This window comes from Seriola dumerili, unplaced genomic scaffold (assembly GCF_002260705.1).
Source record: "Seriola dumerili isolate Sdu_G_001 unplaced genomic scaffold, Sdu_1.0 BDQW01000149.1, whole genome shotgun sequence".
Lineage (NCBI taxonomy): Eukaryota > Metazoa > Chordata > Actinopteri > Carangiformes > Carangidae > Seriola > Seriola dumerili.
Window position 1 is genome coordinate 5715477 of NW_019174404.1, and position 21697 is coordinate 5737173.

Consider the following 21697-nt stretch of genomic DNA (forward strand, 5'->3'; position numbering starts at 1 on the left):
CATTTGCAGTACAGAGCAGTGGTTCCAAAATGTTCATGGGGGACCTCCAGCAAGATACATGGAACATTTGTTTACTGTCTGCCTCAGTGCAAATATGCAAAAACATAATTTTTCTTTGGCAAGTGTAACTACTGCAAAAGAGTTTTAAGCGGTTTAATTAGTGATGACACACTGGACATATATGCCATATGGAAAGACAGTAGAGTAAACAAAAACAGCACTGTTGTATTCATTAAAGGTCATTTATAGTTGTGTGAAAGTGCAGTGTCGCTGATTAATTGCCTGGACAGTGACCATGTGCAAAATATAGCAGGCTCAGTAATTATGTGTGGGTGTGTTAGTACATGTCTTTCTGTGGTTGTGAGGACAAATTTCGGGTGTGAAACCGTCAATGAGGACATTTTAGCTGGTCCTCATAACTTCAAAGTGCTTTTTCAGGGTTAAGACTCAAACTACACCTCCACTTCCATCAACTACATTGAAATGTTTTTAACACATTAACTCATCAATAATGTGTAACTTGTCGTTACTGATTATATTTTTCTTCTTTTGCTTAAGTAACACTTGGCTGATTTCAAGGATCCAAATGAGGTATTTTGTTGCACATTATGAAATTTACTGCACTGACTTCCTACAGTGACCAGTAGATGGCAGCAGATTTCTTGTTACATTTTCTCAGCTCCCAGTTCAGCCGAATCCCCAGAACTGATGCAAGAAAGGCGTAGTGCGCTCCAACTTTTTTGGACAGACAATACATGTGGGGGAATTTTTTGTTTTTAAAACTTTTTTGTCTTTATCAGCTGAGTATCTGATTGGCTGGAAGTTCTAGAGTAGTTTTTTTCCCTTACTGACCTCCGCTCTATAAAACCCATGATGATGTGAGAGCTTCACTCTTTTGAAGTGCGCAACAGAACCAAATTGATGGGATTACTGAGTGGAAAGGGAAAAATAAACTTTAACACTGGATTATCTTGTATGGTGGAATACCAGTTCTAATATTAGACTTCAGGCTGTGTAATTCCACGTCTTGGTTAATTTTGCCGTCAGACATTCTCAACTCTGATTTACAGCTTTCTAACGGTTTCTGACCTCTGAACAAGTGGTCTTTACGCACATTTTGCGCCATGGCGAACTCCTGTCTCCAATTGAGCGGCTTTCTCATCAGCTGCCTCGGCTGGCTGGGCATCATGATCGCGACATCCACCAACGACTGGGTGCATATGTGCAAATACGGTTTGAACACCTGCAAGAAGATGGATGAGCTGGAAACCAAGGGACCTTGGGCTTTCTGTGTCATCTCCACAGGATTATACCACTGCGTCTCCCTCACGCAGATCCTGGAACTGCCAGGTAAAAACTGTTCTGTGTACATCCATGCAACAGCATTGTGGTTTTATACAGGATAAGTATAGATTTGAATTTACTCTGTTATACTCTGTACTCTCACTTGATGTTATGTAAATAATTGCATTGTGTTATTTAGACCAATTCCTCTCTTTGTAGATCCTATTATAAAATCTAGAATTTGACTATCTCTGATTCATGCATTGAAGTTTTTCTGTTTCTTTGCTTTTTCAGTACTATATGTTTCATACAGTATATGTGTTTCTATAGCCTACATCCAGACGACTCGTGCCCTGATGATCACAGGTTCAATCCTGGGTCTCCCAGCAGTGGGGATCCTCCTCATGTCCATGCCCTGCATCAGCCTCGGCAATGAACCCCAGAGCTCCAAGAACAAACGCACCATCCTGGGAGGAGTCCTCATATTCATAATCGGTAAGAGGCTCAACTTCATTTCTTTCACATTTAAACAATTTAATAGACAAAGCCTGAATGTCATGGCCAGACAAAATGTAAATCATAGCAGGTCAAGTTGTTTTGCACTGGCATGCACACACCAAGATCCTGTCCAACCTTCCTGACACTGACCTCTAATAACCCCACCTCAAATGCTTATAAAGCTGTTGAGAGAAGAGGATGTTGAATATGACTGTCTTCCCTCCTTGGGTGCACACATATAAATGCATGCACGCACACACACACACACACACACACACACACACACACACACACACACACACACACACACACACACACACACACACACACACACACACACACACAGATATAATGTATGTTCCTGTTCCATTGAACCCTTCCCCCTCAGATCCCATCACATTCCTCTCCTCCACCTACTCACCTCCACACCCTGCCTTTGTCCTGAACCACATGGAAACTCACTCCCTCAATAGCCCAGTTTACATTGCTTAAAAATATTTGACTGGTGCTGCAGCATTTTCCAACGCCCGTGTCCCTCCAATGAAACTTTCACCTGCATCCATGTTTGACTTTTCCACTCTCACGGTCAGTCACAGCAAAGCTATTTCTGACATGTGGAGTATTGTAATTTTGTGTACATACAAAATAGCTAAAGCCCTTACTCACTTGAAAGATTTCCTATTTCATCCTGAGAAACTCTTTTATTTATTGCATCTGTTTATGGAGGGTTTATTTGTGTGTGTGTGTGTGTGTGTGTGTGTGTGTGTGTGTGTGTGTGTGTGTGTGTGTGTGTGTGTGTGTTATTTATTTACAAAATTGCATTGCAGAATTAAAATCCACTTGTCATACTGCCATCCTCTGCCTCCATACTGGCAGCAACAAGCATCCCAGCAACAAGTAGCTTGAGTCCAACTTTATTTTTGTTTACAGTGTCCTCTGAAGCATCAGATGGGAAGGTTTCAGTTCACACATTAACTGTGGGATTCAGTTTTTACCCATTCTAGTGCAGCATATTCAAAATTCATCGGTGGTAAAATGACTTCATACTGTTGTTCTGTGTTAGCCTCTGATACTATACAGGCAAAAATCCAACATATACTACAATACATGTGTCAATATTTGTACAGGTCTTGGAGGAGCCTAATCCCTTCTGAAGTTCAAGGCAAAGCTTATATAACACCATTTAGTCTTACTGCTCAATAATATTATTCTACCCATTCTTTCTTTCAGTCTGTCATTCCCTCGTGTCCTGCCTGAAGATTATGAAAATATAATCAAACCATAAAAGGCTTTATTTTTGAAATGCTTCCTCAAAATTCTTTCTCTAACCTTTAAAGACATTGTCAAAATCTGGTGTCATTAATATAAGATCATATCATAATATAAAAATATAAAAATGCAAAATCTTTTTTATCTTTTTTATCTTTTCATTTATTTTATCTTATCACGCCTTTATTGGATCTGTGTTTGCACAACTAGTATATGTGTCAGGTCATACAGTAAGTGTCTGTATCCCACATTGAGTCTGTCTGTGAAGACAGTAGATAGTGTGAAGCCATAGTTATTTATCTAGCCTTGCCTTGGCCATGCTCATTCAGAATTTGTGCTTTCTGCATCCCAAGTTTAATTACATTTTATTGTCTGGAATTTGCCACCAGACTGTGATGAAGATGATAAAGCATGCACATATTGTATATACTTTTGTTTGCACTATTTTGCATCCCACATGTCACTGTATAATTTGCCAGTGCGTGCAAGCCGCATGTGGTGAAGCAAGATGTATTATGTGTATTTATTCAATTCAGCAGTACCATTTTGCATTCCCAATATAATTATACTTTGCTTTTGCTTACGTACACTTGTATGTGTTTATCGGCTGCCTTCATTTACTCCATTTTGCATCCCTACTTTTATTATGTAATTTGACATTCTAAGCTAGCAAGATGTAAAATTATTATATTCAGCACCATCATTTTGCATTCCAATTTAATTACTTTCAGCATGCAGATTTTAATGTAACTAGTATGTGTTTATAGGTTGCTTTCATTTACACCATTTTGCATCCCCAATAGGGGAACAAATGCACATGTGATCTCCTTACGTTCAGCAGCACAATTTTGCAGTCTCAATTGAATTACACTTTTTTTAAGTAACTTGTTTGTCTATGTTGCTTTTAGTTGCATCCCCAGTTTAACAAGTTTTTCCGTCTCTTTCTCCCCAGCATTGTGTGGTATGGTATCTACAGTCTGGTTTCCCATTGGGGCCCACCATGAGCATGGCCTCATGTCATTTGGCTTTTCTCTCTACTCTGGCTGGGTGGGCACTATTTTCTGCCTGCTGGGTGGGGCCATTCTCACCTGTTGCTCATCAGAGTCCTCCTCCTACCAGGACAACAACCGCTTCTACTACTCCAGACAGGGAGGAGGCAACCCGCCACCGGCCTCCTCCAACAATCACGCCAAGAGCGCCCACGTCTGAGCTGGGAGAGATTCTGAATCCCAAAGTGGATGTGTCGGGGACTGTAGCTAGTTGTATATAGAGACATATACGCAACAGCACACAAACACACATTTTCACATTCAGCACAATAACAACCACATTCAAACATATACTGGAAGAGAAGGAGACACATTCACACACTCAATTATGTTGGGTTATGTGAAGGAAACTTCTTCAATGAGCAACCCCCCCCCCCAAAAAAACATACATAAAAGAGACATTCACACACACAAACACACAAAGACTGTTTTTGTTGGAGCTCTTTTTCCGCCAATGGATTGTTTTTGTATCGCAGAGCTCATCTTGCAGCCTCCTCATGTTGGGCGTGGTGTGGACTCATGCTGTTACATAATCGTACAAGCTCCTGAGTAACTGCTTACACAGCAGCCTGAAGTTCCAATCACCTGAGGCCCTGTGGACTGAAATATTGATTTTCTATATTACTTCTATTTTTCTATTGTGCACCAAGAGATGAAATCTTACGAGTGTCTTTGTTGATAAATATATTTTTTAAATCATATTATGTCGAGATCTGTTGTTTTGATAAGAGCAGGGTATAACAATACTATTGTATATACATTGTTTATGTACATTGATTTTTCATTGACTCTCCGGTGCAGTTGCGTCTTGAGTGATGGACTTGATTTAAAAAACAAAACAAAAACGTGCTGTTTTTTTCCAAGCCTCTGCAGGAAGACAGTAGAATCATGGGAACAAATTTCACAGGAGAGCTTTAGCCAGCAGTTTTACAGCCTGAATTAGAGCCTCAGTGTGTGCACTGACTTGGCAAAAATAACTTATTAGAGAGTACAGAAATTTCATCTTTATTACTCTGCTATCTAATAGTGATTTTTAATAATCTAAAGTTACCTTACACATTTTCTTTGACTAACTTCCTTCTGTTTTACGTTCGGATAATAACCGAGTGACAATAACAGCAGCTTATCCTGTTAACTGTTGAATCATAAATTTCCAAACATGTAAATCAAACATTTCTTCATATAGAGTAGCACTTAAAAAGATCTGTAGCTAAAAATATGTTTCACAAGTGTGCAAAAAAACAAAAAAACAGTATTATGTAGATTAGCTTCTCTTGAAGGAATGTGATGACTTGAATGTTCCATATCTGAAATGTGCTCTGAACACAGATGGAACCTGATATTCCCAAGCTGAAGATACCTGATATTTCCAACTCAGATCCATAAAGAAAGCAGTATTAGCTGGTTATTTATTGTTTCACTGATGTACTTTTGTTTTGTTTTTTTCTATAATAAAAAATAAAATCATCAAACTGCCTTTGTCTTGAGTCTGTCACACTGTCATGATAAGATGTTCTCATCTCACAGATCGCTACGAATGCAGAAGACAAGGTGGATGATGAACTGCGTGTGTGTGTGTGTGTGTGTGTGTGTGTGTGTGTGTGTGTGTGTGTGTGTGTGATATACGATAATCACTGCTCTGGAACAAGCTGTCTGTTATGCTCTTTGATGCGGATTGGCAACATAGACTATTAACAGTTGTCTTTGTAGGATTTGGCGTTAACATTGATGTGAAACTAAGCTGAGAACTGTGAGACGACATGAATTGTTACTAATGTATCATATCTGTAATGTGACTCAGTGACCTTGAGTTAGGTCAGCACAGAAGAGCCTGTCCCTAAGACACTGTACAGGCCCTCCCCTGCCAACCACACACTGACACACATAGATAATTGTGTCCAGTGTGTGGCTCACTGTCCATATCAAGGCCACTGAGTCATATCACAGATATAACATGATACTCTGGAAACAACTTTGTCCCCAGTTTATCTTCAAACACAAACACAGACACACACAGTCGCCGGATCTCCATTCAGTTACTGTATTTCTATGGATCGTTCTGTCACATCATGTGTTGCTCAATTTCCTGGCACGCCTGTGTGTGCAGGTGTGTGTCTGTGTGTGGTCATGTCGACGTGTGTGTATTCCCTGAAATGTGATGGTGTTCCAGGCATAGAGCCCATCCAGTCCACAGGAGAGCTGTGGGAGGGTTGTGGGCAACCAAGCTGTCCTGTATGTCTGAAAGGGACTGGTAGTGTTATGATATAATAAGCAAAAAAAAAAAAAGCTGACTAAGAAAAAGTTTGAAAAGAGAATCTATTTTTCTTATAAACGCCTCTTAGATGTTCTCATATTCCAGCCTCATTACTCTGTGATATTCTGTCCTTTCCAGCAATTATTTTCAGATTAAGTATTTGATTTTCTTTTCTCGTGTATCCACAGTCCATCAACCTGGCTTGTCTGTTTCTACCTCTGCCCAGAAATCCATTCAGCAACACTCCACTCGAGAACTTGAACATTAACCTTTTCCCTCCCACTGTGTGTGTTTCTGTGGAGCTGGAAAGTGCAAAAATTTTTAGCAATAATGTTAGAGCAGCAAGTTTCCCAGTGAAAGGGAGCGGAAGCTAAGTCCTCCTATCAAAACACAGTTGTGTTCTGGTTTATTGAAGCTACACTCTGATGTTATTTGTGTCTCTTATATGCTTGATTTCTCACAGTTTGATTTTTGATTGTTGAATGGAAAAGACTCAAAAACCTGCTAATTGATATTTTTATATTTTAGATTTATATGAAAGGTCCCATGTTTTACACTTTTCCTGTGTTTTATTTTAAGGTGTTGATCCTTAAGAAGATTTATTTATGGTTTTTAGAACCAAAAACCATTTCAGTGCAGTTTTACACCTCCTCTATCAGGCACTCTAGTAACAACAGGTCATTCAGCCAATCAGAAGAGAGACTCTGACCCTCTCCACTGATTGACTGACTGTTTTCTGAGTGATTGAAATAAAATATGGCAGATTTCAGGTAAACACTCAAGGAAACCAAATCCTGCAAGGCTGGATGGTGGGTCTGGATATTCCCGGCTTGGGGCATGGCTGAGGGCAGTAACGGTTGTGTAGTACTTTAGTTATGACATCACAATGGCTCAGTTTCTGAATACAGACTGTGTGCATTTCTCTGTGGACTGAGCGCTTACTTTCACAGTATTAATATAAAACCTAGACCTGCTTTTTTAATCAAAAAAGACATGGAAATCTACCTGTATACAATATGGGACCTTTGAATTTCCAATTAACATCACTGTAACTGTGCAGTGTCTGAGTGATGTGAGCATGTTTGCCTGGGTAAAGCAATAGTTTGACATTTTGGAACATGCATTTATCCTCCCTCTTGCCAAGAGTATGATGAGAGATGGTTAGCTTACCTTAATGCAAAAAAAACACAAACAAAGCTACGGTAAAATTACCATAAATAATCTTCTCGTCGTACTCTTGGTAAACACCCTCAACAACAAAAGAACAAAGAAATGCAAGGCACATCACCATCAGCTTTTGTTGTTTAAGAGTTTCAGGAGGGATCTTCCATTTTTAGCTCATTGGCCCAAGAAGGACCTGAAAGCACTTTGCTTTTTTTTATAAAAAAACAAAACATGGAAAAACATCTGGGTCGTATGAAGTTCAAAACCAGATTCTTTTCCCACACTTACAACCATGCATAATACCAGTGCGGAATTGTTTGTGTATGTATGCACATATGCATCTCATGTGTGAATAAATGAGCGAGCCGTTTTGTTTTTCAGTATTTGCAATAAATAACTTTCATTGTTGCATGGAAGCAATATCAACAACTCAGCAAAAAACAGTGCACCCAGGAGCAAAAATAACCACACACATGGAAGAAACCATTAAAAAAAAAATCAACATAAAAAACAACTACATTATACAGCTTTGTGCCAAAATATACAGAAAAGAAAAGGAATATCTAGTTGTTGCGAGAGAAGCCAATCTCAACAAGTCTGACACACACTGACTGGACACTTTGGCCACAGCGAACACAGAGCACAGGAAGAACATGACACGCCTTCTCCGAGACAAAATAAACAAATAGTAGCTGACTTTAAAAGCAATAGTGGCAATAATTGATTATGCTTGTAGTTTACCCCTTTATAGAATTGTATTAAAATAGTTTCATGTCTCCTGTAGTACTCTTACTCCCTAAACCTTCTACCGTCCTATTGACGTCTGGAGCAAACCATTTCAAAACCCTTCAAAGGAAAGGATCAAGGTTTATAAATGAGATTCATCTTTCTTGAGAGACTACAGTTGGTAAAAATATATTTTTAGCAGTTTCTCCCAGGCCTCCTTGTGATTAAACAAAAACACAGAACGTGAAGGCTGACTAACTCCACCCAGCGCTTTTGTGCACACCTTCCCCAGGAGGGTCTGTGGATCGGAAACAGCTGTAGAAAAATACTTTTCTTTTTCTTTTTTCCCTCCTTTCAGTGTTGTACTTTTTCCACTATGTCACATCAGTGCTCTGATGTAGTCACTGGAGTCTAGACTAATACTTTCAATCTTTCAATGAAATACTTAGCAACTAGGATTTTTAAAAAAAAATGACCATTGCACTGTGAGGAAAAAAAAAATCAGTCTTCTAGTGATGAACTGATATAATTAGCTTATTAGCAAGAAAAATCTTTAGCTCTGTTGTATATTAAGTGTTTCTTTAGAGGAAACTACAGTCTCCTGTACGTGAAGAGTAAACAAACATTGTGGACTTTGGCTTGCAGAGGTTGTGGTGGATAAAAAGGGATTTACAGGAAGTAGGTATACTGTAAGTGGTTGAGGGAAGATGTGGGAGAAGTCGCTCCCACACTTGCGTGTTTGCTACATGTTCTACTCCCGTTCCTAACGGAGCCTTGGTTCCCATACCTGGCTGAGATCACTTAATGAGCTTAAAAGTATAGGAGAGAATAAGTGAAGATTTTTTTGAATAATCTTCTAATAGCTCATAGAGTTAATTTCCCATCTAACATAATATTGAGCTGCAAAGTATAAGAATGGTTTGGTCTTGAATCTGAATAGAGATGATAGCAGTATCAACTCACTGCTAAGGACTAAGTTTTTTTTTTTTTTTTTGGCTGATTCAGTTGTAATACAGCTGTTAAATCTCAGCTCAGAGACCAACAATCCCAGGTATAAGAACTAAGCCTGCGTTTGGTTTGTGTTCTATTATGTCTCGTTGTGATCAGTCACCACATGCAAGTACAACATTTACAGTTTGGACCTCGTGCATGACAGCATGCTACACATTCACCAGACAGTCACATTGAGGCGCAGGCGTAGACTGCAAACACACAAACACACACACGCACACACACATACATACAGTACATGCACCCATTTGCACACACATACACACACACACACACACACACACACACACACACACACACACACGGCAGATAATATAGAAAGTTGACTGTACAGTTCAGTGTCAGAGGCATGGCACCGCCTGAATTCGCCTTCTAGTTTTGGCTGGGCTATGAATGCAAAGCGGCTTTTGGCTGAGTCGGGAGGTGATGTGGGTGGGGAAGGTATTTTGGCTGAACAGTCCGACAGTGGGATTTATTTTTTGGATGTGTGTGTGAGATATAATGTGCAAACATTTTATTTCATTTTTTTTTTAAAAAACCCTGTCGCTAGACGGAAAGTCGATATTGGAGGATTCTGCAAAACCTCAGATCAACATTTCGAATGTTTGATCCCTACAATTTTTCAAATATCAATTTCTACGATATCCATGCATTAAAACAACAGTGTGGTTAAGGTTGAGAAAAGATCATGGCAAATAAACTACATCGTTAAGGTTTGGCAGCTATAAAAGCTTATTAAGGTCACTGAAAGATCATGGTTACAGTAACTTTGACTGTTGTGACTGACTCTAGGCTGTAATGAGGATTTTAACAACTTTTGACACTGTGAATTCAAATCCCTGCAATATTGCAATTTCTGTGAATTTTTATTTCCTTATGACCAAAACTTTCTCCACACCTTCAAGGGAACAGTTTGTGGTAGGGAGATGTCAAATTAGGTAATTTTTGTTGGCCTAAAGGTGGTATAATTTAGATATATTGATTTTAAAAATACTGTAATCAGCTTGTGCAACTTTCACTGGAAGAATGTAAACTCCCTCTAGGGCACGATACCACCCAAATTTCCAGTATGTTCCAGAAAGGTCACAATACTCCCTGCACAAGCTGCAGAATCATCCAATATGAGCGTAATCCCTCGGGATACTGGGTTGTTGTTTTTTTGGAATGGGTACCACAAATATTTCACCGGACAACACCAACTTTCACCTATTCCTACGTGAAGGAACCTTTTGTTGAGTATGGATGATTGAATGTGAGAGAGGAGCAGAGGTAGGGTGAGGGGGGGGGGGTTAGCGTGGCATCCTTTGATTTAGTGCATTAGACAAGTAAGGCTTCCCTGGAAGGGACAGATGCAGCAACAGGGGGCACGAGGAAAAAGTACAAGGACGACAATCAGGGCAGACAGCAGCAGCTATTGTAGACGTGCCCCCACCCTCAACTTAATATCTTCACAGGATGCTATTTGGTGTGTGCCACAGTCCCTTACAGTGCCATGTAGGTATACATTCTAACTATGGAATCAAACCCTCGAACCTTGGCAGCATTAGCTTACATGTCCTACACAATGAACAATAGAGGACCATGATTTGATTTGATTTGATTGACTTTCACGATACCTCGGGGGCTGCAGCGACAGTGTAGGTAAAATGTAAAAATAGGACTTCAACACTAACTACATGCATGCATAAAAACTGAAGAGGTAGGGGCAACAAGGATCACTCGGATCAGTTTGGGCCTGGGTTAGAGCAGAACCAGAGGGCGAGGTGGAAAAACTCTGATGACAAAGTAATAGCAGATGCCCTGAGGTGCAACAGGAGCTAATGGATCGACAGGCCACGAGGAGATTGTTGCTTCAAACCAATCATGGCTATCACTTGTGACTTACAGTGGTAACTCACTGCTGACATGGCCCGATGGATATCAAGAGGAGGGTGAGGTGGCAGATAGATGAAGGAAGAGTTGGGCTGGAAGAGCAAAGGAGTGGTGGAAGTAGAGGATAAAAAAAAAAAAAGAAAAGTTGACAAGAAGGTGGGAAAGAAGCAAAAAAATCAGAAGGGGAGGAGAAAGGGAGAGAGATGGAATTAAATTTCAGTTCACTCAATGTGAAAGTAAAATTCCAATATATTTATAACACATTCCTATTCAGTTAGGGACTGTATGAAAATGATTAGTGCGGGGAGGGCGGTTGAAGTGTATGTTTCAAATTCCCTCTACTGCATAATGAATATTTTCTTTGGACCTTCCTTTTGGCTCACAAAAGAACTGAAATACCCTCATCCCCATAATATATCAAAATAATACAAAAGTTTCTTTTTTTTTAACAATTAAAATAGATAAAATATAAATGTAGGGTGAAATAAAATGAAAATATCCTCAACAGACTCTCCCCCAACAAGTTACTCTACCCTCCCTTCAGCAAAAAGACAAAATCATTTTCTGACCCCCAATACTTCTCTAATAATTTTATACAGTCCCTAATTTTTGTTTTCTTCTGCAGGGCAAAAGACACAAACTATGAAGAAAATTCATTTTCCAAACTGTATGAACTGAAAATTAATTCCTTCCGAACTCTGGTAAACAGAGACGAGCACACAGAAAATATGACATTCATCAAACCATGCAGGTTGTCAATTAGGATTCAACCTGTTTTCTCTCTGTCGCAGCCTCTTCTCCCTCTTCTTTTTTTTTTTTTTTTTGTAGGTACACTGATGAGCTGACAGGCATGTGTTCTATTGCACCATGAGCTGCTTTGTTGCGGGTGGATTGACGCTGAGCTTCATGCTTGGGGCGGAGAGTGGAAAGAACAAAACGAAACAAATACCTACACATACACGGTAAAACAATCTGAAGAACACACTTTATATCGACACACACAGACATGGAAAATCAATGTAAAAGGTGGAGTTTGATTGCACATACACCCTCACGCGTACACAGGCAAAAATAAAGTAGAAAACAGACATAATCAGAAACTCACATACACCTACAGTAGATGAAGGCACTATTGCAAGCAAAGTCCAAGTACTATTTGTGACAGAAAACATCAACACCCTTTTTCCCAATCCACTCCGCATGTCCCTTGGGCTAGATGTTAGGGGTCAGGGGAAATATTTAAAGATACCCCGAATGTGGTTTTTCAGTGGTTTTTAGAAAGCTTTTTGTATGTTTGAGAGCATGTGTGGCCATTTTCCTGTCAGCTGGAAATGAAACAAGCAGAAACAGTCGGACCTAGACGTAGGAAATCACTCGGGCTTGGCATGCTGTCATCTAAATTTCCTGCCTGTGTATGTTGAAACAGGAAGAGAGGTGCTGATTCATCTGTCCCTCGCTCATCACCTTTGTCTCTCCTGTATCCCATGATTAGACATTAACATTTGACTGATTGCTCAATACACAATGTCGCATTGGTTTACGGTGCAGTGAACCACATTGTATTCTATCACTTGTTATGTACGTACTTCTCTGTCTGGTGTTTCTTCGTGTGGGATGTGGACTCTGGAAAGTGAATAACAAGTGACTGTGATAAGACACTCATGACCTTGACATCCACATTTGCTGTGTGAGCAGGGGAGTCAAGCATGGTGAAAGAAAAGCCATTCCACTGCCAAGAAACAATCTAGCCCAAGGGTTAGACACACAAACAAATACACACACACACACACACACACACACACACATGCAGGCATGCACACTCATAAACACACACACACAAACAATCACTCGTGCACTCACACTACTGTTCCCCTCCCTTCCCCCAGGCAGCAGACAAGGCAGTACATTCAGGGTAACACAGAGTCAGTCCCTTCAGAAATCCATCGGGTCCTCCTCGGCGAGGCCGTGATTGGCAACGGTCCTGCCTCCACCTTTAGATGAGATCCCCTCGCTTTCAGGTTTTGCCTGAGCGGGTGGAGTGAGCCCCGATCCCCCCTCAGGCGCACCCCAGGGGTCAGTGGTGGGTGGGTAGAAATCATCATCGAAGCCGCAGAAGCCTTCGTCCACACCCTGATCGTAGCGCTGGTAGGTGGAGGCGTGCACCTCGTTCTCCCTGGCCGTGATCTCCAGGGTGCTATTCCACATGCCATAGCCGAAGTAGATGAGCACTCCTGAAAGGACACAGATTTGTTGCAATTGATTGAACAATATATAGACACATACATAAGCACAAAAACAGATGCAGTGTGTTAGAGCTTGTGGCATGATTTTAAGAGCTCAAATGGAAATGTAAAAGCAGAAAGAAGGAGTAAACTGGACCGATTTAAAAACAATTCATCCCACTCTGAGTGAGTCACAAAAACACAGCAATCCTACTCACACAGCAAAGTAATACACAGATGTATATGAACAAAAACAGGTCTGCTGGACACCAGTCTGCATTAATTCTGCATTTACATAACCAGCAAAAAAATGGAGCACCAATGGAGACTTCAATGATAAGCTGAACTACATGTACGGCACATTTACACACACAAGTATGCAGGAACTCAGACAAATACAGATGCGCAGATAGATATGAAGAAGACAGGAAAATAAAAGTGAAATGAGACTTCCTAGTTCAAACAAACAAAGCGAGTAAGTGAGACACATGCTAGGTTTCACTGGCTCACTGAGCCAATAAGAAATGAGTCACTTTCAAGAGAAATGAAATTCATCATTCCATTGTTTTAAGATCAACTGAGGTGAGTCATTGTTCTAGCTCGAAAAACGCTGTCAGTTCCCATCTGTCCAGGGCGGTAGAGAAGCTGAGAATCCTGTCTGAAAATCTGGCAGTAACAGACAAAACTTAAATGCAAGACAAACTACCATTCAGCGAGTCAGTCCCTTACCCACGAAGCACCAGATTGAAAATCGTATCCAGGTGATGGCGGACAGTTTAAGCATGAGGTAAATGTTGACCAGCATGGCTGAAGCAGGGACAAAGGGCACGCAGGGCGCCATGTAGGGCAGTCGCTTTGGGTTCTCAGGTTGCTGGAGGATGATGATGACGAGGAGGGCAATGAAAATGATGAAGAAGATCAATAGCAGCAAAGCCCACCAGCGACCCTCCCCGATACTGCTCGCTCCTGGAAGAGGAGAGGGGAATCAAGAAAAGAAGAAAGATTTAATTTATAGTTCCATTTTACTGTGAATTCCTGAGTGAATTCTTTTAATGTTGTTCTCACCAAAAATAATAAAGGAGCAAAAAGCGAAGATGGAGATGAAGAGCAGCAGCACACACACAGTGACAGTTTTGCCCGTGGCTGGAGTCGGCCTGTCCATCTTCCCCGGGAGGCCCAGTCGGATCCTCAAGGTGTAGTAGCGTGGTCCAATCAGCTTCTTCAACCGGCGGGACAGCCCGCTCTCTGACTCCTCTGCCTCGATGCCAGTGGTCATATCCACCGTGCCGTAGTTTGGGTGGCTGGCAGTGTAGGCGTTTTTGTCTGGTTTGCCTATCAGCATCTCGTTGTCACCCAGTGATGGCAGGTTTTTGGCTCCACAGGTGTTAGTGGGCGGACCTCCGTACTCATCGGCCTCACTGGTTGGCGAGCAGGCGTCCTTCTCGCATTCGGCCAGAACGCCTTCCTTCCTCTTGTTGTTCTGCTCTTCAGAGAGAAAGTTCACAAAGCCGTGGATGTCGCCCTCAGGTTGGTAACGTAGCAGTAGTACACAGAGGCTCACCTGTAACCGGGAGGGGGACATTTGGTTAAATCAGTTTATAGCAGCTGATTGGCTGTTAGCTGTCTGTTATCATCCAATCACATTAATGCAAGTGCATAGAGCAGCCTTTACAATCTGACAGACTTACTTACTTAGCTGATATTCTCATGACGACAGTGCTAGCTGCTGCAGCTCCCTCCATCACCATGACGTCCTGTTTGTATCTTAAACCCTTCGGAATTGTTGACTTTGCTAAGACCTACTGTTTATGTATATGTTTACGGCTATCACTGCATAATTCATGTGCTGGAGAGAGATTAGTTTTCCCAGCTAAATCCCTCTTGCTATGTGCTCTCCTTCAAAGAGCAGAGCCTTTTTAACCTATGAATTGAACAATATAACCATCCACATTAAATAGCACATTGTGAGTGTCCCAGACTGAAGAAGAACTCATTGGTTGTACATTGTGTACGCTGGCTGTCCTGTATGTGAACAGGTTAGAAAGTACTGAGAATTTAATCTCTGTAATACAGAGAGCTAAATATAGTGAGTAGGCAGCAGCACCCTGCAAGTTCCCATATGGTCTATACGTATGTGCGGACCATCATTATCCACCGCTCACCAGGGTGTAGGCCAGCAGGGTTCCTATGGACATCATCTCTATGAGGTCTCTGAGGCTGACCAGGAGAGACAGCAGGGCTGCTAGAAAGCCTGACACCACACAGGCAACAGCAGGGGTCTCTGTGTAGGAAGAGACATTTGCCAGGAACCTAAACACACACACACACACACACACACACACACACACACACACACACACACACACACACACACACACACACACACACACACACACACAAAGATGAGTGGGTTGAGAAACAGCCATGCGTCATCCAGATTGATATGAGAAATAAACAACAATAGATAAAACTGTGTGCACTGACTTAAACAGCAGGCCATCCCCTGCCATGGCGTAGATGACCCTGGGCATGGGGAACAGGGACCCCAGCAAGGAGACGGTGAGTCCGGCTATGGAGCCAACGGCAACAATATACTTTGCAAACATGCAGCCGTGCACAGCGAACATCTCCATGAGCGGGGCGTCTGCGTCGATCTCATTGTATGGTACCATCAGAGTCAGGATCACAGAAACCTGGATGGAAGAGGATTGAATACAAACACAGGAATCCAATATTACAGTACTCACTCACTTGAAAAAAATGAACAAATCCATAACAACTGGGCAAACTCTGTCTGCTGATGAAGATCATGTGATATGACTGAAAGTTTCAGAACAGCTACTAAATAGCCCTTTAGGTGAGACTGTTTCCTCAGAATACTGTAACTGCATAAACATTTAAATTCTCACACATTCTCACAACCTAGCTTTGCACACCTAGCACGTTCAACACTGTACATCACATCACGTCACATGCAAAATGTTAGTGTGCGTGTGTGTGTGCATTTTTGATCCTCGCGTCTGACGTGTGAAATCATGCAAGGCCATCTGTCACAGATACCGTGTTGCAAAAGAAGGATTTGCGTGAACAGATTACAGAAAGAGAGCGGAATAATAAAAAGACCAACCCTCACAGAGAGGAGGATGGAGAGATCAGTTTTGCCCTTGTAGCCTGGTGCCCTTTAACCCTTCGTTCAATCGCAGCACAGCCTGGCTGACAGTGTGTGTGAAAGTCAAAGGGGACTATACATACTCCAGAGGGAATCCTACAACAAATCCTGGTTAGATGTCTTTGTTTGAGAGGGCAAAGCTGATGCTACAGTGCCCACTTTAGCTCACTGTCAGCTAGAGGTCAGCACACATGCATGTGACTCCTCTGTGTGGTTGAGGGACTTTCAGAAACATCATTCGGCATGATTCTCATCCTTGTGCCCTTCTTACTTGAATTCATACTGACGCCCACTTAAAAGCATGGATGCAATGATTAAAATGATTCTAGATCTCGACCTGCAGCAGCTACAGGATCCTGATGGGAGCGGAAAAGTTAGAGAGCGAGATCGATCAAATAAAGATGGAGATTGAGAGAAGCTAAGAAAATAAATTTTTTGAGCACAAGAGAGGGCTGATATGGAGGAATGGATGCAACTGAGAGACACAGAGAGGAAGAGAAAGACGAGGTTTTCAAAGAGAGTTCTGAAGTTGATGCAATCATTGCCCCAAGGCGATGCCGAAAAACTCTCCTTCCTGATAGGCCGCCGTTACATGGTACCCATGGCAACAACCATCCAGCGAAAAGGTGTCAAAGTAAGAAATCTGGTAGGGCTGCGCGAGCTGAATACGTAAAGATCAGAGATGAGATACACACCCGCACAGTTGGAATGCATGGGGAGGAAGCATATTGATGTTTGATCTTTCCATCTCTGTGTCAGCTGCTGCTCAAACTTTAGGAAAACACTTTCAGTCTGTGTTTCACAAGTAAGTCGACAAAAGAATGATAAATAATATATATGTTGTCGCATTGTGACAGAAATTCTGTCACAAAAAAAAAAGAAATTCTCTTTTATTCTCAGCAGAGCGATTCCTCTCATTACGCAAAAGATTTGTTTCAAAAATGTTCATGTGGGTGTATGAATTAGAAGCTGTGATTAGAACCTACTGTCTCCCCACAATTGATCTGATCATATCAGTTTAATTTTCTAACATTAGAGTCAGTGAGCCAAGTAATTTCTTCACACTGTGCTGCAGCAGCGATGCTTTGAGTAACAACATAAAGGTGCACTGCAGTCTTAAATGTCCTTCAAACTCTGTTTTTTTATATCTCAAATACTCATAAAGGGAAGCAAATGAAGCATTTACTGTTGGCATTTGTGCATACAGTATGTCCATGGTCTCCAAGGTAACTCACAGAGACATAGGCAGTGAGGCAGGTGATGAGTGAGGCAGTGATGGCATAGGGGATGGAGGTGTTGGGGCTCTTGGCTTCCTCTCCTGTTGTGGCGATGATGTCGAACCCGATGAAGGCATAGAAGCAGGTGGCGGCTCCCTGCATCACCTGTGACAGAGAAGAAGCAAGAGGAATGATGGCTGACATGTTTTTTTTATTTGTGTGCTCGCGACTTAGCATGTGTGTGTGTGTGTGTGTGCTTGCATGTGTGTTCACATACCCCCGACCAGCCAAAGGGCAGGAATCTCCCCTCGTCCCAGTTCTCTCCGTTGACGAAGAACAGCCCGGCGATCATCATGAACACCCACACTATGAGGTTGATGACGTTGAGCACGTTGTTGAAGCCCACAGAATTCTTCACTCCCAGAGCCACTATCACCGTCACCAGCAGTGCTATCAGCAGCGCCAGCAGGTCTGGGTATGACTGCTCCCCTTTACCTAAAGAGGGAACACACACACAAACAAATACATAGAAAGACATAGAGTCATGCCAACCATTCACTATGGTGGAGGGTGATGTGAAACTGCCAAACACCAACTTGGATACAATAGCTGATCCATGGGCTAGGACTGAAATTAACATTTACTTTTATTATTATAACATATCGATAATTTTTTGTTGTGTTAACTAGACAAGAGGTTATAATACTCTCTCTCAGGAGTGTTACTCTCTCAGGTAGATTGGAGGCATGCTAACTTCAGTAGAAGAAAAGATGTGATAGAGACACTGCTGGAGACAGCTCTTGGCAAGTAAAGGAATAAAGTTTGATGCTGACCTCACAACATTTCTTTTAGAGTAAACTGCTGTTAATGCTAATGTTGACTATGTAGCCATAATAAAACAACAAATAGCTACAAATAGCACCTTTTTTTCAACAAATCTTTTAGTGTATTAAATGCAAAAACTTGTCCAAAAAAAAGCCTTCAATCACCCAGAGGCCAAGCAGAAGAGTGAACAATTTACAAGGGGCACATGGATAATTTTAGCCTTTGGTATTTAATAGCTGACTATCAGGCCCCAACTGGGCTATTTTCTTATGTGAAACGTAATGGAACAGGCAATGCAACAGTTGGAAACACATTTATATTTACAAATCAACAAAGTTATTTTTGTCAGTTAAGCTGCCAATCACATGAAAGCATTACACCAAATTTCTAAATAAGATGCACCCCATCACTCAGCACAGTAAAACTTTTTATCAGTAATTTCTATTAAACCTGATTCAACAGCGCATTTGTTACACAGGAACCCACTCTCTGTATGTTTGGGAAACTAATTAGATTTATCAGCTAAATTCCACGTTTCCTCAGGGGTGTGGAGAAACAGCCGTTTTGCTTCAGCAGGAAAAGGAAACAGTAACTTTCCATTTTGGTGTGGAACAGCTGGCATCGCTGCTCGTCATGTGACCATTACCACTCCTTTTCTCAGTGTCCAACAGGAAGAGACTGTCAGGGAAGTATCATGCAGATAGGGACACAGTTGGCAAACACGTCAGATATAGTATTACACCAGATTAGCAGGCTTTCCCCTCATGATACTGTTTATGACATGGAAAACTGTGCTGCATGAATCATTTAGAACATCCAAGATGATTTCCAAGATAATCAGTGAAACATCATTTGAATGCTTCCTGGAAAAAAAAATCTAACGTGGTTTGGATGGTTTCCCAGATGGTGTTTGTTTCACTTTTTTCATAAGAATTTAAAGGATGTGGTGCCACTCAAATAGAGCAGCCTCATTTGCCACTGTCAGAGTGATACAGATGACATTGTGCTTCTGTAAGTCATGACTCTAAGGGACAATTACTGCAACTAGAATTACTGCCTGGTGGTTGTATGTCTCTGCCAGCTAGTCAAGTTTCAGGAAATATGGTCTCAATCTCCCCTTTCTGTTCCTGAGTTACAGCACTGTATATTGGCCAGAAGTGTTTTTGCGGAATGTCACAGTGACGCTGACCCTTTGGATATTAAATGACTTCACTTCATCATTTTATCCTATCAGACATTTGTGTTAAATTGTGTCATAATTAGCGCATGAATTCAGTTATGACCAAAAACGTGTTTTGTGACGTCACCGTGACTTTGACCTTTGACATTTGGCCATCCAGGTGAAGGTTTGTGCCATATTCCAAGGGATTCCTTCAAGGTATTACTGAGATATGGCGTTCACAACAATATAATGGAGTAATAAAAATGGATTAAAATTACTATTCTAGTGAAATCAAACAAAATAAAAAATGTGCTAATGAGAATATATTCTCTCTAGTTAAAAGAAACACTTTATTTTAGCCATACACCATTGTTCATATGTTGATATTAGCTATTTCTAAAGAGGAAAACAACAGTCAATTTCCCTTAGAGTCTTCTCACATGCTGACTTTCCATTACACATGCATGAGTTCCTTACGACACCCCTACTGTATCACTGACAGGCACACATCCTTGTTCCACTCACCCAAGCCATTGAGCGTCCCAATGTGTGAAATCATAAAGTTGCTGATGCTGTGATTGGCCAGCGAGTCCGCCATGCTGCTGAGAGCCGACGCCCCCGCCGCCGTGCCAATCAGATACTCCAGAATTAAGTTCCAGCCGATGAAAAACGCCACGCACTCGCCCACGGTCACATAGCTGTATGTGTAGGCTGAACCTGTGGTCTTAGGCACACGCACGCCAAACTCTGCATAACACACTCCTGTGGGACAGAGGGGGGAGAGCGATATAGACACACTTACATGCAGACACACATATCAGTGATTTGGCTGCATTATCCTGAGTTGAAGGTATTGATAGGAACATTAAGGTAGTATTAAGATATCCCTTGAGTGCCTCTTATATTATAGCTTTGCCCGTACAATGTCTTTGCCCTTGTAATAATTGCATGGTTATTAGAAGGCTCTTCATATAAATCATATCAGTGTAATGGTGATAAGACTGACAGTAACCTCTATACCGTGGTAGATTATGTTATAGTCAGTCTAGTGTGTGTCTGAAAGAGTGAGAGACAGTGAGAAAGTATTTAAGACCAGAAGAGAGTCAGGAAATCCATGTGTGTATCTGCATTCTCACCTGACAGTATGGAGGCCACAGCGGCAATAATGAAGGACACAATGACCCCCGGACCGGCCATCTCCTTGGCAACTAGCCCGGAGACCACATACATCCCCGTCCCGACACAGCTGCCCACACCCAGCGACACCAGGTCCACCGTAGATAACACCCGGGCCAGTCTGGTCCCGTGGGAGCCGGTTCCTGACATGGCTGAATCCAACATGGACTCCACAGGTTTGGTCCTCAGGACACGGGATGCAAAAGTGTTCCATGTTGAGCCCCACTGTATCCTGCGGGGGTCCAGCTTTCCTACCAGGCCACTCATACTGAGGGCTAAAGGTCAAGGGTCAGAGTCAAAGGGAAGAATTTCAACAGGAGTGGGAAGATGCTGATTCTTTTCCTTTTGTGCTTTGACAGTTCTTTTCAGCAAACAACTGTGTAGAGCAGGAAGAGGAATTATGTCTAATCCAAATGATGGAAGAAGATCTTGCCACTGGTGCCTCTGTTTTCTGCTACCTCTCTCTCTTATCCTGGTTTAATTGAATGCAATCTCAGTATTTCCCCACATGGTGAGAGAGAGAGAGTTATCTGAAAAACAAAAGTGGGATGATTTATTTTTGCAGCACAGCACATTGCCTTCTATTATTTTGTCTTAGACAATGCTTATTCTTGAGTGCACACGCCAAGACACAAGAGCCCAACCGTGGAGATGTATTACACATTCTTCCACAAATGAAGCGTACCTGGATGAGGAAGCAGCTAATTAGCAGACCTCTCCCTGTAGCTCTGTTGCTATAGTAGCCAAACTCATGAGTGATGGCAATGGATGCTACTATAAATCCTTTTCTCTTGTTTGT

General features: G+C 41.7%; 2 protein-coding genes across 2 annotated transcripts; one reads left to right on the top strand and one right to left on the bottom strand.

Annotated features, from left to right (window-relative positions):
* The first annotated feature begins 809 nt into the window (after window positions 1-809).
* LOC111225662 (claudin-11-like) lies at window positions 810-4495 on the top strand. Its single transcript, XM_022750668.1, has 3 exons — window positions 810-1350; window positions 1615-1779; window positions 4004-4495. The coding sequence occupies exons 1-3, from the start codon at window positions 1125-1127 to the stop codon at window positions 4258-4260; spliced, it is 648 nt and encodes a 215-aa protein (XP_022606389.1). The 5' UTR covers window positions 810-1124; the 3' UTR covers window positions 4261-4495.
* Window positions 4496-12952: 8457 nt separating this feature from the next.
* Window positions 12953-21165, bottom strand: LOC111226009 (probable cationic amino acid transporter). The gene is made up of 9 exons (XM_022751083.1): window positions 20859-21165; window positions 20248-20484; window positions 18013-18230; window positions 17754-17900; window positions 15834-16042; window positions 15512-15659; window positions 14415-14910; window positions 14079-14315; window positions 12953-13358 (listed from the first exon to the last, which is right to left on the bottom strand). Exons 1-9 carry the CDS (start codon window positions 21163-21165, stop codon window positions 13060-13062), a joined length of 2298 nt encoding a protein of 765 aa, XP_022606804.1. The 3' UTR covers window positions 12953-13059.
* Between the last annotated feature and the right edge of the window lie 532 nt (window positions 21166-21697).

Coding starts and splice junctions, on each gene's coding strand:
- LOC111225662 (XM_022750668.1), top strand. CDS start 1,125: ATGGCGAACTCCTGTCTCCAATTGAGCGGCTTTCTCATCAGCTGCCTC. Junction 1,351..1,614: donor GCAGATCCTGGAACTGCCAG/GTAAAAACTGTT, acceptor GTGTTTCTATAG/CCTACATCCAGACGACTCGT. Junction 1,780..4,003: donor AGTCCTCATATTCATAATCG/GTAAGAGGCTCA, acceptor CTTTCTCCCCAG/CATTGTGTGGTATGGTATCT.
- LOC111226009 (XM_022751083.1), bottom strand. CDS start 21,165: ATGAGTGGCCTGGTAGGAAAGCTGGACCCCCGCAGGATACAGTGGGGC. Junction 20,485..20,858: donor TGTGGCCTCCATACTGTCAG/GTGAGAATGCAG, acceptor TCTGTCCCACAG/GAGTGTGTTATGCAGAGTTT. Junction 17,901..18,012: donor TGCCCTTTGGCTGGTCGGGG/GTATGTGAACAC, acceptor TCTCTGTCACAG/GTGATGCAGGGAGCCGCCAC.